The following is a 22,795-nucleotide window of genomic DNA, read 5'->3' as shown; positions in this document are numbered from 1 at the left end:
TAAAAAGGCCTTTATTGATTCATGCTCAAGACATCCATGAAACAATCACTGCTTTAATTCAAACAGCTGTAGATTTGACTTAGGAAAATATAAATACGCCTCACTATGTCACAGTATTTGTAAGAAAATAAACTTAATCATTTGGTAACTTGGCTTTAATATGCACTTACTTTCTAAGAAGATTGCAAAGAGTACATTAACCGGGAAGAGGGAGAACAACTGATCATTTATCAATTTAACCATCATTAAACTTACTTTTTTGAGCTAGCTACCAACTTTAAAGAGTATATAAAAAGTAGGAATATCAACATCACCGACATAGCCCCAAAATACAAAATCAAGACCCTATAAAGGCACTTCCTAGTTTCTGCTTCAAGTAAGTATTTCCAGTGTTGGCAAAATTCCTCACAAATAGAAGCTATACCTGAATATCCGTTTGTTACTGGAACATATAATTCTATCATTTCAACATTAAATATTAATGCCTTATATAAAATCTGTGGCATTAATTTTCCGTTGGTTCAAACCTTCTGAATCAACAAGCAGACAGTTTAATTTCTGCAAGCAGAAACACTGCAGTACCACTGTCTCAGGCTGTTTTATCAGTTAACTGTCATTTTCAAGGCAAAAATCTTTACAATGGCACTTTCATAAGGCATCACCCAATTACAGTTTGCCAATCATTTACAAGGAGTTTAATTCTGAATTTTCTACTGTATTTCCATACTATTCAGGTAAATCACTGACAAAACTTCATTTTTTATTTATTCATTTATGCTAGAGTGATAACTAAATAAATTGACTTCCAGATTAAGAACAGAGCAACCATTAGTCTTCATTAATAATGCTCATGTAAGGGAAATTAATATAACAATTAATAAGAAGCATCCTTTTAAATAGTTGCAAACTGTTTCATCACTGGACATACCCATAATATGATGGTCTTTGGAAATTTCCAAGGAAGTTATGGTTCCATGAGCTAGCAGTGAATGAAAAGATGGAGTCTCACAATTTAATTTGTTTGTTATTAATTTACAATCTGTTTTCTGGAATAAACCTTTATGGGTCAGGTAGCTTACTCTCAGAAAGTCTTCAGTAGCCATAAATCATGACAGCCATACTAAGGGAAATTAAGATACAGTCATTAGTATTAGCTGTCATGTTGGCCCACAGCATTTATTTCTTCCTTAAAATCTTGCATTTTGTCCAGCCATCAGATACCCCAGCTTATACAATATAAAAATCTAGTGTAATTACATTTCTGTTATTAAAAAAGTGTTACTCCAGTTTACAACCAAATCTCCACCCAAAAACATGTCCTGATCATCACTGGCTGCATTAAAATACACCTTCAGAAGTAAAGTTCCTTAGTGAGCATAGAGACCACACAGGGAATCTGCTTCTTCTCACTGAAGCGTGGATCATCAGACTGTGATTCAAAATTGGTGGCAACTACATAGTTGACCCGTGTGAGGATCTGCATGATCTCAAGTTGTTTTCCATGCTCATTTAGCACAGAGCACAGAGACTGCACAAACCAGGAGCCTCTTCCAGGATTCCTCCAGGAGTAATAACCTTACAGGAAAGACAGACAAGAACGTACATGGGGTTATTTTTCCTCTTTCTTTTCTTATTATGTTGAAGATATGAAATGCCAGAGAATATCTGAAGAATGGAGTGGCAGAGAATATGTCTAATTTGTGTGAAAGACTGGGCAAAGAGTGATAATGCACACACAGAAAGTTTAAATCTTATCACTTGTGTCACATATCCTATTTCATTAAAGAGGAGAATAATATGTATTAGCTCTCCAAACCTCATACTACTAAAGTACTGATCTATATTTTTTGCATTTGGAAACTGCCCTGCCCATGGCAAGGGAGTTGGAACTAGATGATCTTAAGGTCCTTTCCCAACCCAAACCATCCTATGATTCTATGCTTTTACTCTCCAAGTTTCATGCTGTAACTATTCCTCTTCCTGCCTCAATCAAGTATTCAACATACTCACTAAACTGGGACATGGAAGGGCATGATTCCCAAAAAACTGTATTGCCTCCTCCATTTGTAATGTCTGCGTCTTCTCACCTTCTCAGACTGGGGCTTTCTCCTCTTTCCGTGATAGCTAGTGTAAAAAGAAGTGCATACAACACAGTGGCCTAACATAAGAGTAGGCCTTAATGTTTTGTCCATCGATGTACAATATGTTATGAATGAGGGTCAGGTTAGCATCAAATCAATATGAGTGATAAGTTTTTAGGTTTCTACCCCCACCCTGAACCACTTTTCTTTACCTGGCACTGTGGAATATGCAAACAGAAAATCTGCTTCTACTGGGATTTTGTATCTTGGATTGGCATCTGTCTCCAGAGTGTCATTTGCAGGTCCAGAGTCAGTTTGTATGCCTTCATCAAATTCAGAGCCTCTGCATGCCTGAAAGCAGTGAAGGCAAAGAGAACTTGTCCAGTAAGGTGAAACAAGGTGTTATAAAACTAAGTATTCGTTAACATTTTTGAATGTATATGGTTTTAAACAGTACTTTGCATGTATCAGAAGCAGAAATTAAATTCCATGGGATGTCTCATTGTCCAGTGATAAAATTACTAGATTGCCCATTTTAAATTATACATGCTGTACAGTGAAGGGAGGGAATGGTGTTGCAGGCTGTGGATTTCAGTAGATTGTCAAAGTGCCAAGTCAGCATTCGTTTATTATATAAGATTACTGGATATAATAGTCAGCAGTTAACAAGTGTAATTAACAAGTAATTAACAAGTGCAACGTGTAGCCACATTCTGTCCTCAACTCTGTCTGCACAAGAGGGAGTTTATCTTTCTGCTTTGCAGTTCATGTATTACTGAGCACAAAGAGACACCATGTACAAAATTACAGTGACAATATATTCTTTACATCTGTGAATGTTACACATAAATTATCTTTAAAAAAAACAAATCTCCCATAGACAACTTTTCCCAACACAGTTTTTCACAAACTTCCACTACAATTCAGTAAGTTAACATATGTTGTAGAGTAAACCAACATAGTATGTTTTCCTCACTGCAGCAGTAGGATGCCGTATTTACCTTAGGGCTATTACCTGAATGAAGAATAATTTGGGTTTGCCTATAAGGCTTTTACACTTGTCTCCTCTGAATAGCGCAGTCAAACTCTTGATAGCCATGGGTCCATCAGTGCCATAGATGAGGCCTTCTTCCCCATGGCTTAGAAGGATACAGGCAAAACAAGCAGCATCACTGTGATTCTCCTCAGCAGCTACAAATCAAATACTTCTTAGCCAAAAGGAAGCAACATTCTAAATAAAAATTGTATTTAGCAAACACATTTTTCTGAGACTAAATATACATTTGGCCTCTACTGGAAGGCACAAGAGGGAATGGATAAAGATGACACAACCCACTTTTTAGTACTGTGATGTGTATCTTGAATACATAAATGCATCCTTAACTTGACTCCAAGTATAGAAGACTCTGTATCTATTATGACAAGGCTCTTCACTTAATACAAAGGACAGATGCTTCTGATTCCTAATATAACATGAAAACTGTATTTCTGAATTGATGTTGGAAGACGAGGTGGGGAATTAAGTCTAATCCATTCAGAAACCAAATCCTTCTATACAGAAAATAGCATGTAACAGGGCTCAAGAAATCTGTTCTAATTTGATTTGCTTTGAGCAGGGGGTAGGTTCGGTGCCTTCCAAAGGTCTTTTCCACTCTAAATTATTCTATGATTCTAATTTTTTACCTTGCTTCAGTAATTTTTCCATATCACCCCGGCTTCGGTCATTGTATGTGCAAACCTCAAATCCCAAGTTCCGAAAACTCTTAGCTAAATCTCCAGCATCTTTATCAGTGCCATTGCGCGTGCCCATTCCTGCCAGAAAACAAAGAATATGGTTGACTGCACATTACACAATTCAAAATTAATCACATGCTCAAAGGTACATTTTTAGGTTTATAATTAATAAACCTAACCAGTGTCATGGTGACATGATTTTAAAACAACCCTTTTAACAGCATTCTCAGCACTGAGAACATACTGTGAGGTTTGTTTTAATGCAAGGTTCAGTGTTAACACGGATCTTATTCTGAAAAATGTTGGCACGTCTCCAGCATCTTGCAACACTGGACCACTATGGATGATTCTGTCTCCTTTTGGTTATGCAGTGTAACTGAGAAAGAGTGGAGAGTCCCTATAACACCCACCTAAAAGAAACCGATATAAATTCTTTGGAATAAACACTTGATTTAGTGTGTCTGCCAACTATACAGGAAAAGACCTATAAGTTGACTACGACACAAGTATCTGTTTTGAAACTCTACATGGTCTGAAAAGTTAAATGCAGGAGTATGAACAGAGCACAGCTACAGCTTTTAGTTTCTGTAGGTCATAGCTGTAGCTCAGGGACACAGGAGTTATAATATGGGCCGCAGATGCCAAAGTTCAAATTTTAACAACCCAGCCTTAACCTCTGGGACAAAGGTTTAGTTTGAAGTTGGGAGAGCAAGGTGACATGCTCTTTGAAACATGAGCTGCAAAGAGCTGCTCTAATACAAATACTGAAGAACACGAATAATTGCAGGAATAATTGTTTCTCAAAAAAGATAATCATTAAAATTCTATGTCCTAAAAATAAAATGCTTATTGATTAATTAAAGTATAATAATTCTAAGGTCTGTAATGACTATCATCAGAAGAAGAGCAGTACCTGTTTTGTCTTCAAAATTTTTGTTGTTTATGATAATACATTTGCCAACTTTCTTGTAGTCCATATTATACTGGAATGTGGGTGTAACAATTCGGTACTGATTACTGAGAGAGGACTTTGGCTGTTCTTCTTCTCCATTCTTCTTTTTCCTAGGTGAACCAAATGGAATTACTGTCAGGGCACAGTCACATGCGGTGTGCCTGTTTACCTTAATTCAAATCATCCAGGCAGCCCTACCCAATGTTTTTTTCTTCTCTGATGTTTGTTTTCTTTCTTCATATTTTAGAGGCACAAGATCTTGTGATTTCTATGAAGCAATTATTGTATGCGGTTGGATTCTGATAATGGTAAAGTGACTCTAGAGTGAAATGCAGCCAACAGTAATATATGCAGATCCTGACCCACAGTTAAAACAAATACCTAAATATGAAGTCAGGCTGGTGATAGCCTTTTGCAAACTATGGTTCTGGACATATTTTACTTTTACTATAAATAATTCATGGGAGGACAGAAAAATCTCCCTTAATAACTATTTCAAATACAAGAAGATTACCAGATGGAGTGATAGGATTTGTTTACTAAATCACCATCACCCGCAAGTTCTCCGAAGATAAGACCAAGCATTAGGCAGTTTCTACTGACACAGGTTACAGATGTGGACAGGCCATGCGTTAATTTGATCTGCCAAACAGGAGTCTGATCCTATGCAAAAAACCAAGCACATTTGAGCATAATCATCAATACCTGAACCTCACTTAAGACCAAACACAAAACCCACAACAAAACAAAACAAGCATTTATAGTTCTCTGTTAATGACTATGTACTGACTGTTCTGCTATGTGCATGAGTTTTAGATTGGATTAGAAAAAGATGGGAAGGGACAGCACAGATATTACTCACCAGTTTGCTCTAAACAAAGTATTAAGAACAAACCATTGAAGCCAGCATGTGCATCTGAAGTATAAGCACGAGGAACTCAGCAGTATTTGCTTTTAGAAGTGGACATTCTGGTCCAAGCAGGTGGCTTCAGATATTGGCAAGATTTCCTCCAGCAGAACTGAAGCCAGTGAGACCCTATGAAGGGCCTGATTCAACCTCAGAACTATGAACAAACTTTGGAGCAAGCCCAGTTAGAAACAGTGCTCAGGGAAGGCCAGAAGAGGTTATCAGAACCTCTCTTATTTGGTCCAGCATCCTGCTTCCAATAGTATTTACTGATGATGTCTGAGAGGAAAACATAACCTATTTTCACAGCACAAATAACTGTATAATACAGTTTGTTCTTAACAAAACTCGATTTTCCCCATAATCTCAATTAATTTAAGTGCTTTCACTATTCCCACTCTTGTATCTTTCTAAAGAATTACTAAGCTATTTGGTTCAATAATAGCCTGTAGACATGAGATCGCTGCCAACTGATTAAATGTTTTTAGTAATCTACTCTCTTACCTTCCTGATTTAACAATTGCTGTCTTTTAGTATAAGTGCCCCCTTTTTTATTACTAAAGGACAAACCTATTTGGAAACTATAACAAACCTTCTCTGTATGATTCACTGTGTTTAAATGCTAATACGATTCAATTTTACAACAGCTTCTTCTTGAGTGTCATCATGTTCTGTTACAAAGGGCCAAATGAAATAGCTGCACCTGGCAGGCTTTCTCTATACTCTTTCTACATGTGACCATCCTAATATCCTCTCCTCTCCTAGACTTCTCTTAAGAGACGACAAAACAAGATACTGAATTAAGCTTACTTGAGGATTCTGTCTGATACTCTGGTACATTCTTTTCCCAGCAAATGACAAGTATTGGTATTCTCTTTGCATACTGCTTCTTGAGGGCTCTGGGAGCCATAATTAAATATGCTTTGCCTCAAGAAAAGATTTTAACCTTTTTAAAGAATTATCCACAACTGTATGATGTTAATATTATATTTGACTTTCAAAGAGATCTTGGATTCTTATTTTAGTCTAAAATTCCCCTTGGTCCTACATCACTTAGACAGCTCTTTGGCAAAGAGAAAAAAAGTAATTTCAGAACAACAAGTAACCATTCAGGTCGATGAAGAGGCTAATTTCCTCAGTCCACACTGGAATCAGGTTTCTGCAGATTTATCTGGCTTCAGTGATCTCCTGAACAAAGCTATGCCTAATAGTGGCTGTTACACACAACAGGATATTTTCAAAGGGACTGTACACAAATTTTTGTGTACAACAAATGTCCAACCCATGAGCAGTTGCGAACACTTGGGACAGATCCACATGAGCAGTAGTGTATCATGTTTGCACTGTCTGCTCTCTTAAAATGCTGGAAGTGATCTAATTCTAGTCCAGAAATCACGCAGCAACGTTACCCCATAAAAAGCCTCAATGTAAACAGAAGCTGGGTTAAGGGGCATAATAACATAGCCACACAACTTCTCTGAAATCACCTCACTTCTGAGTTCAATAGTTTGCACTCATGCAGAAATACTTGGGAGTTTCAGGGATGTGGCTATTACTGCTGCTATTCCCAAAGTACACAAATTAGATTCTGCACAAAGTAGAATCTTTATCCCGCTCAATGTGTGTTACAGACAACCCTCATCAGTAGCACACGTTCCTCATTCCTTTACAGAGGATAGTATGGTTTTGTTCTAATGATTCCTTCCAAGCTGAACAGGCTAACAAGATACTAAGCAACCACAGCATGCTTTGTAGGGCTATGCCCATCATTTATTTACCGGCAGACAACAAACAGTTCCAGGAACCTTTTATCCAAACTGAGTAAATAAGGAAGCAAAGGTTGTGGAGTATAAATATCCTGAGCCTGCAGTCCAGGGAGAAATTGTTTTTTGAAGATTCTATTTTCTGTGCCAACATGGAGCAATATGGGAATTGCCTGACTTGACTGCACTAAACTGACAGTGTAAGAGCCAGCTCTTCAGATTCAACAAGCTAAATCAGGCCTTGTAATAATGACTAATAAACACATAATACTGAGTCCTTAAAGGGGAATGCCCTGTCAGTGACAGGTTGTTTTATGACTGAAAGCCTTAAGCTTCCTAGATAAATTTTTGTTTTCTAAGCTTTGAACTAGACACATGCCAACATAAATGTTTACTGCTGTAGTTCTCACTAACCCTTCTGACGGGGTTTTCACAGGTTAGTTATGTGATATTATAAAACATTTTATGCTGTTTCCCCTCAGTTTTACTTCGTTCTGCTTCTCTGACATCCAGTGTCTTTAAGTTCCCTCTTTTGGGATTCAAAGTTGTCCAGACTAAACAGAAACTTGAATTTTAAGACTGTTTACTCCTTCTTCAGCTTTTAATTATAACTGTGCCATAATTCCTCACTCCGCTAGTGGTCACTGATTTTTCCCTAAGACATAAATATTCTTCTGGCCAGTGCTCTCACATATTTTGTGTTCTCTCCCTCCAATCAAGGGTTCAGTAAAACTGAAACTCCACCCTGGCACCCTGAGAGCTTGCACATTTTCACCCTTAGTTTGTTTCTAAATCTAGGCTTTAGGTTTGACAACTGAAAGCAGTGTCTCTTAGAAGCTGAGATTTCCTCTCCGTTGGCTTCCTTTCTACTGCAATCTTCCTGCATTTTCTTTGCTATCATGTATTAATATGACATACCAACAAAGTAAGAATCCATGTGCAGGAGAATGGCTTCCTTGAGCGTTGCAGCCTCTTGTCATCTCTCCCACCTGCTATAGCCAGGCTCCTGGGCTCAGGTCTACCAGTCCTCCAGCGTAACAAGTCTTTCAGCAAAAACCAGATGCTTAACTTCAAGTGTAGTGTGATATATTTCCACAGGGAGAGTCTTCACTTTCCATCACTTCACATAATGTCAGTTGTGTAGTCTGGTATTGCCTAATTTGCTTAAGGTGTAAAGGCCAGTGATTGTAAAAGACCCTTCTGCTCTAAGAAAGCTGGTCTGCTTTAACTATATGGACTCCCCTTGGAACAGCACCAGCACAACACAAGGAAAGTTCTAAAGAACTGTTAACACCACTTCATCTACTAAATCTCAGCATTAAGAATGATTAAAAATAGGATGGTAATAATTGACAGACAATAGAACTCTTCTGAAAACATGAGCTGCTTGGCCTAAGAAGCAATGTGATGCCAGCACACAGAGAGAAGAAACAGCTCCCCCTGCAGAAGTCACTTCAATAGCCTTATGGACAGAGGATTAGGTAAACAGAGACAAGTTTCACAATCACTGCTTCCCAGTCACATATCTGTTTGCTTTTTTCCCTATTTGTTCACTTTGCTAAGAGGAAATTAATGTGTTAATAAAAATGAACTCTAAAAACAGTATTACAGAGGGATATCCTGGCTTTGAAAACAGCTATAGTCCCCTTCTGTTCCAGGAAAGTTGGGGCCTTTTGTTGCTGTAAGCAGATGTAAAACAAAAAATGTTAAATAATCTGTGTAAACAGATTAAAAAAATAAGTCTACAATAATGATACCATTCAATTTCAGGAAGTTGACATTCAGAGGTAGGTGGGAAAGGCTAAACTAATTACATTCATTTCTATTTGAAGTATACACACACAAGGGAACACTGTCTTTATGAACTTCAGTAGGTTTGGGCTTTACTTGACAGTGAGTATCACAAAACCTTGTGACAGTTTTTTACTCTGTCATGCTTCTTTAATACAATATGTATCAGTTTTGAATGACTGATAACAGGTTTCTGTTAAAAAGAGAATTTGCCTTAAAAAACATGCTACCTTTACAGAACACACCATCTCAGGATCCTTTCTGAAGTCCCCATGCTTTTTAGCGTCTTCTCAGGTAGTCAACATCCACCAGAACTTTCATACACATAATGTTGTGGGATGCAATAGATCTTAAAAATGCAATGCTCGTCATTCCATTACAAACAACTGAGATGTTTCCCGCATGGCTTTTACATTTGGGGACCTCTTTAAAAGCTTCATTTGAATAAATTTGCCATTGAATTACAATACTGTGGAGTAAGTGAATGTAATACATTAGTTTTAAGACCTCTAAAGACACTTATGTAGCCTATATTGCTGATTTAATTTGATGCAGTTTGTGTGGTTCTATGCTGCTATTTCTGTCTGAAAACCCCCACTTCTTCCATTACTGCATGCACAGTATAAATGATGTTTGTGACTGCTGCCCATCACAAAGCACCACCAAACTATGTGTAGTATAACTGAGTGTGCCAGAGACTACTTTAGAATTATTCTTCCAAAAGAAATTAACAAAAAACAATTCATACTACTTTATTCTTCCAAAAGAAATTAACAAGAAACAGAATTCATAAATAACACAAATCAAGGCTCAATATTTTGTCTGTTTCTACCTTAAACTCAGTAATTAGTGGCTATTCATACGGCTGATGCTTTCTGATGATCATACATTAATATGTCTTACTCCTACATAACCTTGTCTTCAAACTGCCAGCTTTTATCCCATCTAATTTCACCATATTCAGTACACCTCTAATTACTGTACACTCTCCCCTCTTTGAATTTTTTTCTCTTGAAACCTATTGGCAATAACAAGCTAAAGACACTTGTAAAACATGACTAGAGCTTTTTAGATCTTAAGTTCTTTAAGGCAGACTCTTTGTTCTTTGTCAGATCCGTTTTGGTAGACTGTCACACATATTTAGAGCTGCATGCAAATAATAGATTATCCTGTTGCCTCTTCCCATTAATATTTCATCATATTGGCAGAGCAGCAACATTTCTGGACAAGAAGAATGTGTTACTACTTGAACAGTCTTTTATAAAAATGAATATTCCTTTACTGTTAAAAATCAGAAAGTGTAAATTACACAGGATAAGGACAAACCATAAGGGCTGGACCAAATAGAATCATAGAATGATTTGAGTTGGAAGTGACATTAAAGATCATCCAGTTCCAACCCCCCTGCCGTGGGCAAGGGCACCTTCTGCTAGACCAGGTTGCTCCAAGCCCCATCCAACCTGGCCCTGAACACTTCCAGGGATGGGGCAGCTGCAGCTTCCTGTGAAAACTGTAAGGAATGTTTTACTATATTTGCTGCATTTAAACATGGATAAATACTAAAACTGTATTACGGTGCATTTGATGGTGTGATCCTGGGTCACATGCCAAGAAGGTATCATGCTAGAATACTAAGTGAAGCCAGCAATAAACACTAACAGGAGCCACTGCAGAAGATGCTGGCCTCTGGGAGATGTCAACTGTTTCCAACCTGTTACACACTATGGGTTCAGAAACCTTTTCTTATCAATGCACTCCAATGGCAGACGCAATTTCCATCTCTCTCTTTTCAGACAGATAACACCTTACCAAGGACTCTTTTGAAAGCAGTTAAATATAATCCTGAACAAAAAAAATACACACCATCCCTCACAATCTTTGTTTAAACAAAGGTTACCTGGGATTCCAAAGTACACGCCAGTAGTGAAACATAAAACCAGCTTAATATCTGAAGGGAAAATCTCCTCAGGAAAAAGGGACAATATTAACTATGTAGGAGGAAGTTCAAGTAAATACTGCATGCTTTCACTTTCCCTATTGAAAGTATTAGCAAATGACTGCTGACTTTGACAGACTAGCATGAACAAAGTATCTGGTCTTTAGAAGGCTATTTTTAAATATGCCCCAGATAAATGTCAAAAGAAAATGCTTAAAAAATTCTAACATTAAAGTCAGAATCTCTTCAACATAATAGAAAGTCTTCATTTAGAAGAGAGAAGAAAAGTGGTCCTACAAAACTGAACATTAAAGTCCCCCCAAAAGCATCTAAACATTATTTCACCCATACTGCTAACTATGGCAAAGAGATGTCTTACATAGAAGGCATGAAAACTGACAGCTGCAATTTAGAACAGCAAACATAAACAGCACAATACAAAAAAAACCCCAAACCCTGGAACACTAAAACACAAACCCAGTCAAATGGCACTAGATTTCTGTTCTCTCTAATAACCTTGTTTTGTCTGTTGAAGTAATTCTAAATTATAGTGAAACATGCCAAACTGAGAATATTGGAGTCAAAAGTTCATATTCATCAATGATACATAAAGGCTATGCAACCCTTTTATCTTCACGTACTGCTCTTCTGAAGTGCCTAAGCCCTGAAAGTTTCTTCTTGGAAAGGGGTAGGATAGAGAAATGGCAAGTGTGTTCGCTCAAACATCACAGCCCTGAAGGAACACACCCTACTTTCAGCCTGGGAGTAGCCCTACTAAAAGCAACAGGGCTAGTCAGGCAGCAAAACCATGATCAGGGCCATAATAATTATTTAGCCTCCAGCTTCTTTTTGAACTGCCAATTACTGCATGGCTTCTTAGGACATCTTTGGAATTAGATGTTCTGCTGCTTAAACGAAGCCAGTTTAAAAGTCACCAAAGGCAAAGCCTTTTGCCTGAATGACCTGAAACTAGGAAGCTAATGAAGACTGTACCCCTTGTTTCTTTGGAAACCGAGGTTCCAAGCCCTCCTTATAACTGTAAACACACTAATTTTGAAAGGAAAATATTGCTGTAGCAGTCTTGAAAGAAAGGAGTTAGATAAACAATGTGATTATTTCCTTGAACTTATAATAATGGAGCTGTGAGGTACCCAAGCTATCATTAACAAATTCTTTGCTCAAGACAGGGCTGAGTTCATTCATCCAATAAAATAGTATCATATTAAAAGACTATTTTTGTTCTTACTATGACATACCTAGCAGTACTGTTATAGATTTTGTACAAAAATTGCAAATTAAAATGCTTTATTTTGTTTAAAGAAATCCTGGCATTTTCCTAGGTTTCCGTAGCATGCTGCATCACCTCCAGCAATAGAACAGAAGCTATAAAAGTAGTTATTAAAGTATAGCTCAATTAACTTGATGAACAAGTTAATTAAACAAACCAAAATGCTCAGCTGGGGGGATATGTTCTGTTATCTGCTAAGAGCCACTTAGTTGTGCTCTATATGGAGACCTGAGCGTGAATCCTGATTCTGCTATTGAATAGCTTTGGCAAAGTAACTCGGTATCTCTTCGTTTTAGCTTATCCATTGTGAAATGGAGCCTACACAAACTTATTTCATAAAAGCACTGCAGATCTCATGGCTTCTTTCCAGGGGGGATAGTAGTGTACAGAAAACTAGAGAACAAATTTAAAATCCACTGTTTTGTACATACCTACTGTGTTCACATCCAGAGCATGGGAGGTAGCTTACTGCCATCTGCCTCCTAAACGGCTGAAACAAAGCACTCTTACTGTTCACTATGGAGGTTTACAGTGGATCTCAGTTCAGACACAAATTCCTATCTTTGGTTACTGCACATTAGCTTCCCTGAAGAGATAAAACTGCTTGTGCCTACACATGATTATTTAAATTGAACTGCAAAAATGACAGGGTAGCAGTTCACAGAATACAGCATTTCCCCAAAGGATATATAGCCCTGGAGGCCTCTGAGACCTTGGCTTACCAGTCGAGATACCACAGCTTATCACACTGCAATTACTCACCTGCACTATAGCAATGGCTATCAGTATGTTCCTTTGGAACCACAATCTAAAGTGTATTAGCCTGAATCACAACAAGGCTTCACCCACCACAAAGCTTCACAACTGCAAGTCTCGGAGATGAACAAAATCAACTAGCGAGCTGCAAGATGCTAACTGCAGTAACTGACTCATCCAAGTATGAGCACACTTTTCATTTGATCTCTTGCAAAGCAAGTCACAAACCCTTTTCAGTAGTTTCGACAAAACTGCAGCTTCTGTTTAATCTACAGAATGTCTTTTAGATTTATACCCAACTTTTTTTTAAAACATCCATGTATGGAGCCATTGGATCCATTTATGAATTCTTTGCTTACAAAAAGTGCCTCCTCCTATCTTCCGATTTTCCATCACCTATATATTTGTATTATATACTACATTTTCATACTACCTACAATAACAGCAAATTATCTTTCAACTTTTATTCAGAGAAACTAAATGCATTTTAAATCCCTCATTGTAAGACCTTTTTCAGACCCTGAGCTACTCTTACAGCTTTTTTGTCCCTTCTCCAATTCGGAGGGAGACGATTCTCTAAGAACTTGGAAAACAAATAAACCCAGTCCAGGGCAACTGGAAACTCACTCTGTAATGAAAAGAGCAGAGCTGTTTGAAAGAGTAAGCTTCAGACTACAACTTCTGACATAGTTTGTATATTTTATATATGTATCTTTAGAATTCTGATAGTTACATCTGTCTCCTTCTTCTAACCACGTTTAAATGATGGTCTTCACATAATTCAAATCAAAACCATGGCTGCAATTTTATTATATACAAATGAAGCAGAGGAAGCACACTGGGGCTGAGCCAGCTACACTTTGTAAACAGAGTTTCAACACAGACTATTACATCTAATATCGTCCACATTTTGCAACTGTTAAAAAAGAAACAAGCAGCAGTATCCTAGTCTCTGTGCAAGCATTTTATATATCATTTACAGCTTACATAACAATTTTGAGCTGTGACACTTGCAGCAGAGAGAATGAAACCAGTAAAGTTCTAAATTCTCAACCATCAATTTGTAATTAATCTACAGCTTCCCAATTGTCTGTGTGATACTTGCTGTGCAGGCCTCATAATGTTGTATGTGAGATACAATTCAAGTAACAAAGAAAAGGTAAAATTTTACAAATAAAGCATATTGCTTGCTGAAAGGTTTTCTCCTTATTTCTAGAAAACCTGCACATACATACCTGACACGGGTGTTCTGGAAACCGAAATCCTACGCAGTATAATGAGCATAGGCAACTGCCAGTTCGGGAGGGGAGTAGGGAAGAAATGGTGAAGCCTCTCTTATCTATCATAGGCACTAAGAGCAATTAACAGGTACATAGATTGCTATATGGATTGCTTGGAAAATGACAAAAAAACCACCAACCCTCCCCTCTCAAATCCTATTTCTCAGAGAATTCTCTGGCCAGGATTAGCAGTTGCAAAATGTCACTACAATTCTTATTACTTTGATATAAACACTGACACTAAAATCTCTCAGGGTATTCATTCATGAGCTTTCCAAACAAGTGGCAGAGAAGGAAGGAGATCACTAACATTCTACAGTACCTTGGCTCATCATCAAATGGTACTCCACACTGCATCTGCAAACAGCTTCAGCTTGTCCTCAAGAACAAGTCTAATCTTCTGTGCTAATGCTAGGAGCCCACCATGCTCAGGGTTACATTGGAGAGAGAAACAGGATGGATGCTCTCTGTGTTCAGGCCCAAACATTCGCATGTGTCAGCAGTGGGTCACGCTGGACTTTTCTATGGGGCTATTCAAACCCTCACAGCCATCACCCTGCAAGCTGAGGTCATGCAGGCCTGATCTACCTTTGCTGACAAGTGGAAAACGCTCCTGTCGCTCTGATTCTATCACTGTTCCTATGTAAGAGTGTAAGAAAACACAGCTGATCCTGAGAGTGAGGTGGGACAGCAGACTTCATTTTGTAATATGTCTGTCTTCTTTCTCTTAAAACCTGATCCACCATTATTATTCTGATATTAACACACTGAATATTTCTAAGAAAATGCTAAAAATTAGCATGCACAGTTTCCAAAACATCTTTGTATTCTGATTCACAGATCCATTTCCTATGTATTTATTATTTAAACAGGTTTGGTTTATTATAAATACAGTTTAATTTGGTTTTGAATCTTTTGAAAGCTTAAAAATGACACTACATAATAGCTTTCCTCCAAATTTTGTATGATGACAGCCCAGAGTTTGCTGCAATGAGGGGAATAAATTTCTACACTAAGAGGAAATTTGGATACTTGACTCACTGTTTTGATTGCTACGGATACAGTTCATTGATAACCCAGTGTTTGTTGTGCTTTATGAGATAAAAGCCTCAAAGGAGACTGGAAACAAACACTATGAACTAGTGAGTTCTTACACTTTAGACTGGATACTGGGGAACTTCCTATATGGCACATCCAGTAAATGTCCTCGGGAAAGTAGAAGCCCTGACCAGATATTCACTAATTAATACTCCTGCAGTGTTTTCCAGAAGTTGAGTTCCAGACCTAACAAATAATCAAACCAATTTCCCCAAGTCGAGTCTGTTTTGCCCAAGACAGTAATATCTCCATTTCCTTACTTCAACCAATGAGCCTTTTGTTGTATTTTTTTCTCCCTGTCCAGTTGGAGAGGGGAGTGACAGAGCAGGATTGGTGGGTACCTAGCGTCCAGGCCCAGTGTTTTCAAATGGCAAAAAAAATAGGGAATGGACAACTCAGGAAAACGTGTGCATCTTCATCACTGTGAAACTGTTCTTCATACAGTTCTACCTGCAAAGCAGCTTCTTACAAACCAAATAAAAAGAAGCTGTTGGTAATCAAAAGTATGGAAGCTATCCCCCTCAAAAGACACAAGAACAACAGAGGAGCAAAGCTGAAACAAAGACAACTTGCCACACTTGTTACAGCTCCAAAGCTGAGGTTCAGTTGAGGCTGAATCTCAATTATGAATATTTATTCATTGGAGGACAAGGCTCTTTATTTTGAGAAATACAGCTATACTGAGACAAGGGACATGAAGTAGACGGCTTTGGTAACATCTGTGCTTCCCTGCTTTGCTGAAAAGAAACCTTTATGTCCATAAATCTTTTTGACCTGAATGCAAGTTTGCAAACATGGTAGATATCATAACTATTGAACTGTTATAACTTGCACTACTGAAGGCAAGATGCACATTGATGTTTCCAGCAAGCTTTTAGATTCATTAAAACGAAAACTTTCAGACTTTATAGGGGCCTGAGTTGGCAGAAATAAATACTTGAGAGATATTTTGGGTCTGCAGTGTTAAACTCTTGGTGACTATATGTCAGTGCACCCTATGCACTTCTCAAATTCCTTAGTGGGATTTTCTTACAATATATTTCATGTTTCTGCACTAAGGACACTACAGAATCACAGTTTCAATTGTAACTAGGTATTAGTAAGAATTCCTAAATATATATTTAAATTCTGTTTTCTGCTTCCAGATGAGAGAGGAATATTGCCCATAAAACAAAACATTAGGGCTGGAGTAGGTAACCAGAGTACAAATGTAAGTAACCAGAGGACAAATGGTTCTATACAATTAAATTAGAATAAAACTGGTACCTATACTACTAATAACCACCCTGTTCTGCGTTGTACTTCTTCACTGAAGCCCACTAACAGTCATAACTATTGACAGCACAAGCATGAGTCTACCTCGGGAATTTTCAGATGCAGCTTTAAAAAAAGAAAATATTACTTTCATCAGGAAATCTCTGCTCTACTTAATATGGTGGAACCACAATTCTGTTTCATGTTATGTTACGTTTTCTGGATGCTAAAATAAGCTTGCTGCTATCAATCACCAAGACCAGTCAGTCTCACCTCTGTTCCTGGAAGGATCATGGAGCAAGTTCTCCTAGAAGGCATGCTAAGGCACATGAAAAACAGCAAGGTGCTTGGTGACAGCCAGCATGGCTTCACTATGGGGAAATCCTGCCTGACCAATTTGGTGGCCTTCTATGATGGGCCTACGGAACTGACGGACAAGGGTAGAACAGTTGATGTCATCTACCTGGGCTTGTGCAAAGTGCTCGACACTGTCCCACATGACATCCTTGTCTCTGAATTGGAGAGACATCAATTTGATAGGTGGACCACTCAGTGGATAAAGAACTGGCTGGATGGCCTCACGCAGAGTTGTGGTCAATGGCTCAATGTCCGGCTGGAGACCAGTAACAAGTGGTGTCCCTCAGGGATCGGTGTTGGGACCAGTCTTGTTCAACATCTTTGTTGGTGACATGGACAGTGGGATTGAGTGCGCCCTCAGTAAGTTTGCTGATGACACCAAGCTGTGTGGTTCGGTTGTGTCGTGGTTTAAACTCCCACCAAAGCTGGAGGGAAGGGATGCCATCCAGAGGGACCTTGACACGCTTGTGAGGTGGGCTGATGCCAACCTTATGAAGTTTAACCATAACAAATGCAAGGTCCTACAACTGGGTCAGAGCAATCCCAGGCACAGCTACAGGTTGGGCAGAGAAGAGATTCAGAGCAGCCCTGCAGAGAAGGACTTGGGGGTGCTGGTCGATGAGAAAATGAACATGAGCCGGCTGCAGTGTGCGCTCGCAGCCCAGAAAGCCAACCGTATTCTGGGCTGCATCAAAAGGAGTGTGACCAGCAGGTCGAAGGAGGTGATCCTGCCCCTCTACTCTGCTCTTGTGAGACCTCACCTGGAGTATTGTGTGCAGTTCTGGTGTCCTCAACATAAAAAGGACATGGAACTGCTGGAACAAGTCCAGGGGAGGCCACAAGGATGATCAGGGGACTGGAGCAGCTCCCGTATGAAGACAGGCTGAGGAAGTTGGGGCTGTTCAGCCTGGAGAAGAGAAGGCTGCGTGGAGACCTCATAGCAGCCTTCCAGGATCTGAAGGGGGGGCCTATAAGGATGCTGGGTGATAGGACAAGGGGTAACGGGTTCAAACTTAAAAAAAGGAAGCTTAGATTGGCTATAAGGAGGAAGTTCTTTACTGTTAGGGTGGTGAGGCACTGCAATGGGTTGCCCAGGGAAGCTGTGAATGCTCCATCCCTGGCAGTGTTCAAGGCCAGGTTGGACAGAGCCTTGGGTGACATGGTTTAGTGTGAGGTGTCCCTGCCCATGGCAGGGGGGTTGGAACTGGATGATCTTAAGGCCCTTTCCAACCCTAACTATTCTATGATTTTATGACATCAAATGAAGACATGATATTATTCTGTGGAGAAGTGTGAGACTATTTTTAAAGCCTTAAAGCACAACAGGAGCACACAGAGCACAGAAAAGAAAAAAATCTATGGGAAAAATTCTATTTGTTTCTATCACATAAAGACTTTAAATACATGTTTGAAATCTTCACCTCAATCTTCATTTACCCATGTTCTGAAATGTGGTTGTGCACAAGCTTGCCAGTGTATCCTTTCTGCCCAACTGCAATTTACCCTAATTTCTGCCCACTTCTTTTTCGCAATAAACAAAATTGATACCCTCCTGCCATCTAGTGGCCACAACCCCCCCCCGAACCTAACACCACCGGAAGATGCTCATTCAAAACTTACTTCCTTCAACAATTTTCCCTGCCAACACTAACTAAATACTATCACGTTTTCAAAGCAAAGGAAATACGTACACGTTAATCCCCCTTAACTGTGGCGCAGCCAGAAGAACCTACCCACTCCCTGGCTTGTTCTGAGCCTCGCGGCCTCCATGCTAAAGCAGGCACACACTCTTCTGAGAGAAATGTGCTGCAGTGAGTAAGATTCTCACCTATTTCTATATACTGCTCTCGCAAGATGAATCTCCAGTCACAGCCAGAGAATGGTAATTCACCATTTCAAAGCCTTGCAGAAAGACCAGCAGTTTCCACTAGCTTCCAATTCCGAGCTGTGAAGCTGGTGGAAACTGCTGGCCTTTCTGTGAGGGTTTGAATTTAGTTTCTCACTGCTCTGGGCTTCTTTTTTAATACAAAACCTAAGCTGAATCTTCTCAGTTACCTCATATTTCATCTAAACAATTTTTTACTTCTTTTTTCTTTCTTTTTCTAAAGAAAAATGTTTCAAACTTATCTTCAAGGAGTTCCCAAAAGAATGCCTCAAACTGATGATGCACAGTCAAATTATTTGGAAAATGTCTTTTAGAAAAAAGTGATAGAAATGCTGATTATTGCCTTTCCTTCAGGAATGATTAACTTTGAGTTGCTTAATTTAATAGCAGTATTAGCATATCATCTCTTATAAAGAAGACCAATTCAGATATTAAAACACACATTTTATAAAGTTTAAAAGAATCCTTTGAAAATGTTTGGCAAGATTTAAAACCAAATGTACATTATCTATTTTGCATGACATAAATCTGTTAAAATTAATAATACACACACACATAAAACATATTTAAGGAATGAGAAAATGAGACAGAGAAAGTAAAGTGACTTGCTTAACAGCACATCAAAAGTCTTCTAATGCTAAAGCATCTTCACTTCTTGCAGATTTGTTACCCCTATTAGACTCATATAATAAGCAGCAAAAATGAAATTATATTCTCCATGTACTTTCTCTGAATCATACTGTTTACTTGAATGTGCATGTCCAGTAGCGATAAATATCAAAACCTCTTTGTGAATACCACAGTCTTTGTAGTAAATACCTCTAATAAAATCCTTTTAAATCTATTAAGTTCACAGTGTTAAGTAGTAATTTCATAGAATCATAGAATCACAGAATGATCTGGGTTGGAAAGGACCTTAAAGACCATTTAGCTCCAACTCCTCTGCCACAGGCAGGGACACCTTCCACTACAGCAGGCTGCTCCAAGCCCTGTCCAGCCTGTCCTTTAACACTGCCAGGGCTGGGGCATTTCCTCACATTCAGTAGTATTTGTACATTCTGTAGGTTCATCCTTCATCTTTTGCATTTTCAGTCACATTTATCTAGCATTTTCAGGAGTACAAACAACCAGTACATAATTTTTGCTTCCTATACAATTAATGAAAAAAGCTTACACTTCAGTGAGACGACTATGTTTTAAAATAAAAGGCTTTTTAATTTATTCTGTAATGGGTTACATCTCTAGACTCTGTGAGGCTTCTTTGTGCTACAACCTAGATGGCACATCCAGGCTTTAAACTAACTTAAATAGTCAGCAGGGGATTCCAATGATGCAGGAGATTAGCTGAGCTGAATGCAGTAAAATAGATAATTAATGGCATATTTAATTCCCAGCTCCACCAAAGGGCAGTGTTTAAGATGAGGGACTATAATTGATGCTAAATGAACTAAGTGATCTCTTGACTACCTAATAAAGCTTATGGGAGATACTATAAGTATAAGGTACAGATCTATACATTAAACCTACACAGTATAAGCTATCTCCCTATCTAAACCACCGATGACATTGTGGACATGGCAAACTGAACACCAAAATCCCACTGAGGGGTAGTATGACAGCTGATATAATAACAGGAATTAATGTAGTAACTTACTTTGAAAAAAGTGAGAATCTGCTACTTCTGTCTGGCCTTGCATCAACTACATCTTCACGATCTTCATCACTTCCATCTTCTGTAGAGTGATCAACATGCTGATTCCCCGACATCTACAGATAAAAGTACAAGAATCTTAAGTGTCCCTCAATGAATACTATCATTTTAGAAATACTTTTATAAACCAGTTAAACCAGATACATGTGAGGTTGTCAGTTATACTGTATACTTCATTAAATAAAAGCGGCCATAGATTTCTGGCCCTGTATTAACATGACATTGCACATGCCTAGCTGCCTGCTTACGGTTACCAAAAGTGATTTCTCTCATACATACCACTCTCAAAAATGCAGGTAAGAACAAAAGTAAAAATGATTTTATGGTAAAAGATCTTATGACTCCCAGAAAATTTTTCAGTGGTCTGCAAAGAACTATTTTGGGAAGAAAGCAGAGACAACTAACATCAAAGTAGTTGTAACTGCAATCCTACCCAGAATGAAGGCACCTAGAGAGCTCCTGTTGTTTCATTTGCACGTAATCGAATGTGTGTAAGAGAAAAAGCCCTGTATTATCTTCTCTGGATAGAATCTTAAGTTTTCATTTCTCTGTTTTATCTATACCAACACTAAATGATTAGTTAATACATGTGCAGACCTGTTAGGAAGAAAAAAAGTTGTGTTTCTTGGAAATTAAAAGGTATTTTCATTACATAAAGCATTCTTACACAACTTGCTATATTTCAACCAGTGGGGACTTTCTGACTGTTACTCCAATAAGCTTGGAACATCTGCACTCATCTCAAAAGCAACACAGGGCACTGCTAAACAAGTCTAAGCTGGCCTAATGACTTCTTCCTGATGAAAAAACAGTCTGTTTCCTCTTCTTCCATGTATTCCATTGAAGCATATTCAGACCACTGATCCAGCACAAAAGTACAGGAAGAAAGGAGTATTTTCTGATGGGGGCAATGATCTGCACCAGCTCAGCGCGGGGTGAGAAGGCAGTGTGGGACCTCATGCACATGGTGGGATGTGCTGAGCCACCTTGTGCAACTCCAGCCCCGGACTTCAGGAGGAAAAGCAGCAGCGATTTCTGCCTCTTCCCCATACTTAGGCCGATTAAAATTGCCTTTATAATCTATTTACTCAGAAGAGTTTACATCTAGCTTGAAAACCATCCCACTGACCCTGCCAAGCCCAGCTGCTACATGGCTGCCAGCACCACCCCAGCCAAGCTCCAGGCCATTAATGGAGGCTTACAAGAGTAACAGCAGTTCCCAAAAGCTGGGATCTAGATTCTGCTTTGTCAAACTAATGGGTTTTTTTTCATCCTCTTTTAAAATATAAGAATCAAGGAGCACACAGGCCACAGGTGGGCAGTGAAGCAGGCGAGGAGCACGGGTGGCTGGCCCAGGATAGCAGCCCCAAACCAAGGCGGGTGAGCGCAGGACACCAGCTCCTCCAACTACCCACATCCCAACTCCCAACCGCACACATCCCAACTCCCACCGCGAGTACGCCTGGCCTCGGTCAGGAAACGGCGGTGTAGGTACCGCAGCCACCGGAAGGGCCCAAGTGTGCGGTGCTGAGCAAGGAAGGGCCCATGTGTGCGGTGCTGAGCAAGGAAGGGCCCATGTGTGCGGTGCTGAGCAAAGAAGGGCCCATGTGTGCGGTGCTGAGCAGGAGCCCCTTGCTTCCACCCCCCGCCCCTGGGCGCCGAAGACCAGGGAGCAGCGGGCCCCGAGGCTGCGTAGCAGGGGCCAGGAGCGGAACAGGCGCCGGGCAACGGGAGGGCGGCTGAGGGGCAGGCGGCAAAGCGGCAGAGCCGGGCCGGGGGCTCAGGGGAGCGGAGCGGGGTGCCTGAGGCGAGCAGGGAACGCGGCCGGCGGCTGGGAAAGGGCCGGGGCTTGCCTTGGCGCGGGCGTCCGGCGGGGCAGAGGGGAATCGAAAGTGGCGGGGTGGCTCCCCGCAAGCCGGCAGTGGGGCGGGTTCCGCCGGCCCGGGCCTGCCCCAAAAGGGCCGCGTCTTCCGCCCACTGTGGGGGGGGGGGGGGCTGCGAG

At 39.7% G+C, this 22,795-nt stretch overlaps 1 protein-coding gene across 3 annotated transcripts; it reads right to left on the bottom strand.

Annotated features, from left to right (window-relative positions):
* Positions 1–137: 137 nt before the first annotated feature.
* On the bottom strand, positions 138–22,756 carry CASP7 (caspase 7). 3 transcript variants are annotated; one of them, XM_065672291.1, is made up of 7 exons: positions 22,647–22,756; positions 20,737–20,849; positions 4,729–4,877; positions 3,765–3,893; positions 3,097–3,272; positions 2,294–2,432; positions 138–1,575 (listed from the first exon to the last, which is right to left on the bottom strand). In XM_065672291.1, exons 2-7 carry the CDS (start codon positions 20,847–20,849, stop codon positions 1,352–1,354), a joined length of 930 nt encoding a protein of 309 aa, XP_065528363.1. In that variant the 5' UTR covers positions 22,647–22,756; the 3' UTR covers positions 138–1,351. The 3 variants fall into 3 exon arrangements, with proteins under 3 accessions (XP_065528363.1, XP_065528364.1, XP_065528365.1); XM_065672292.1 differs by lacking the exon at positions 22,647–22,756 and adding an exon at positions 22,245–22,264; XM_065672293.1 differs by lacking the exons at positions 20,737–20,849; positions 22,647–22,756 and adding an exon at positions 8,356–8,725.
* Positions 22,757–22,795: the final 39 nt, after the last annotated feature.

This window comes from Lathamus discolor, chromosome 3, assembly GCF_037157495.1.
Source record: "Lathamus discolor isolate bLatDis1 chromosome 3, bLatDis1.hap1, whole genome shotgun sequence".
Classification (NCBI taxonomy): domain Eukaryota; kingdom Metazoa; phylum Chordata; class Aves; order Psittaciformes; family Psittacidae; genus Lathamus; species Lathamus discolor.
Note: the sequence above shows the minus strand (reverse complement) of the source record. Positions and strands in the feature narration are given on the sequence as shown.

Bases quoted from the DNA above. Each gene is read 5' to 3' on its own strand.
- CASP7 (XM_065672291.1), bottom strand. From the start codon at position 20,849: ATGTCGGGGAATCAGCATGTTGATCACTCTACAGAAGATGGAAGTGAT. The intron at 2,433-3,096 runs GTAATAGCCCTA...CACTGCTTTCAG, and splicing joins CCAAATTATTCTTCATTCAG to GCATGCAGAGGCTCTGAATT. The intron at 1,576-2,293 runs GTAAAGAAAAGT...CTTTCCTGTAAG, and splicing joins TGCATATTCCACAGTGCCAG to GTTATTACTCCTGGAGGAAT.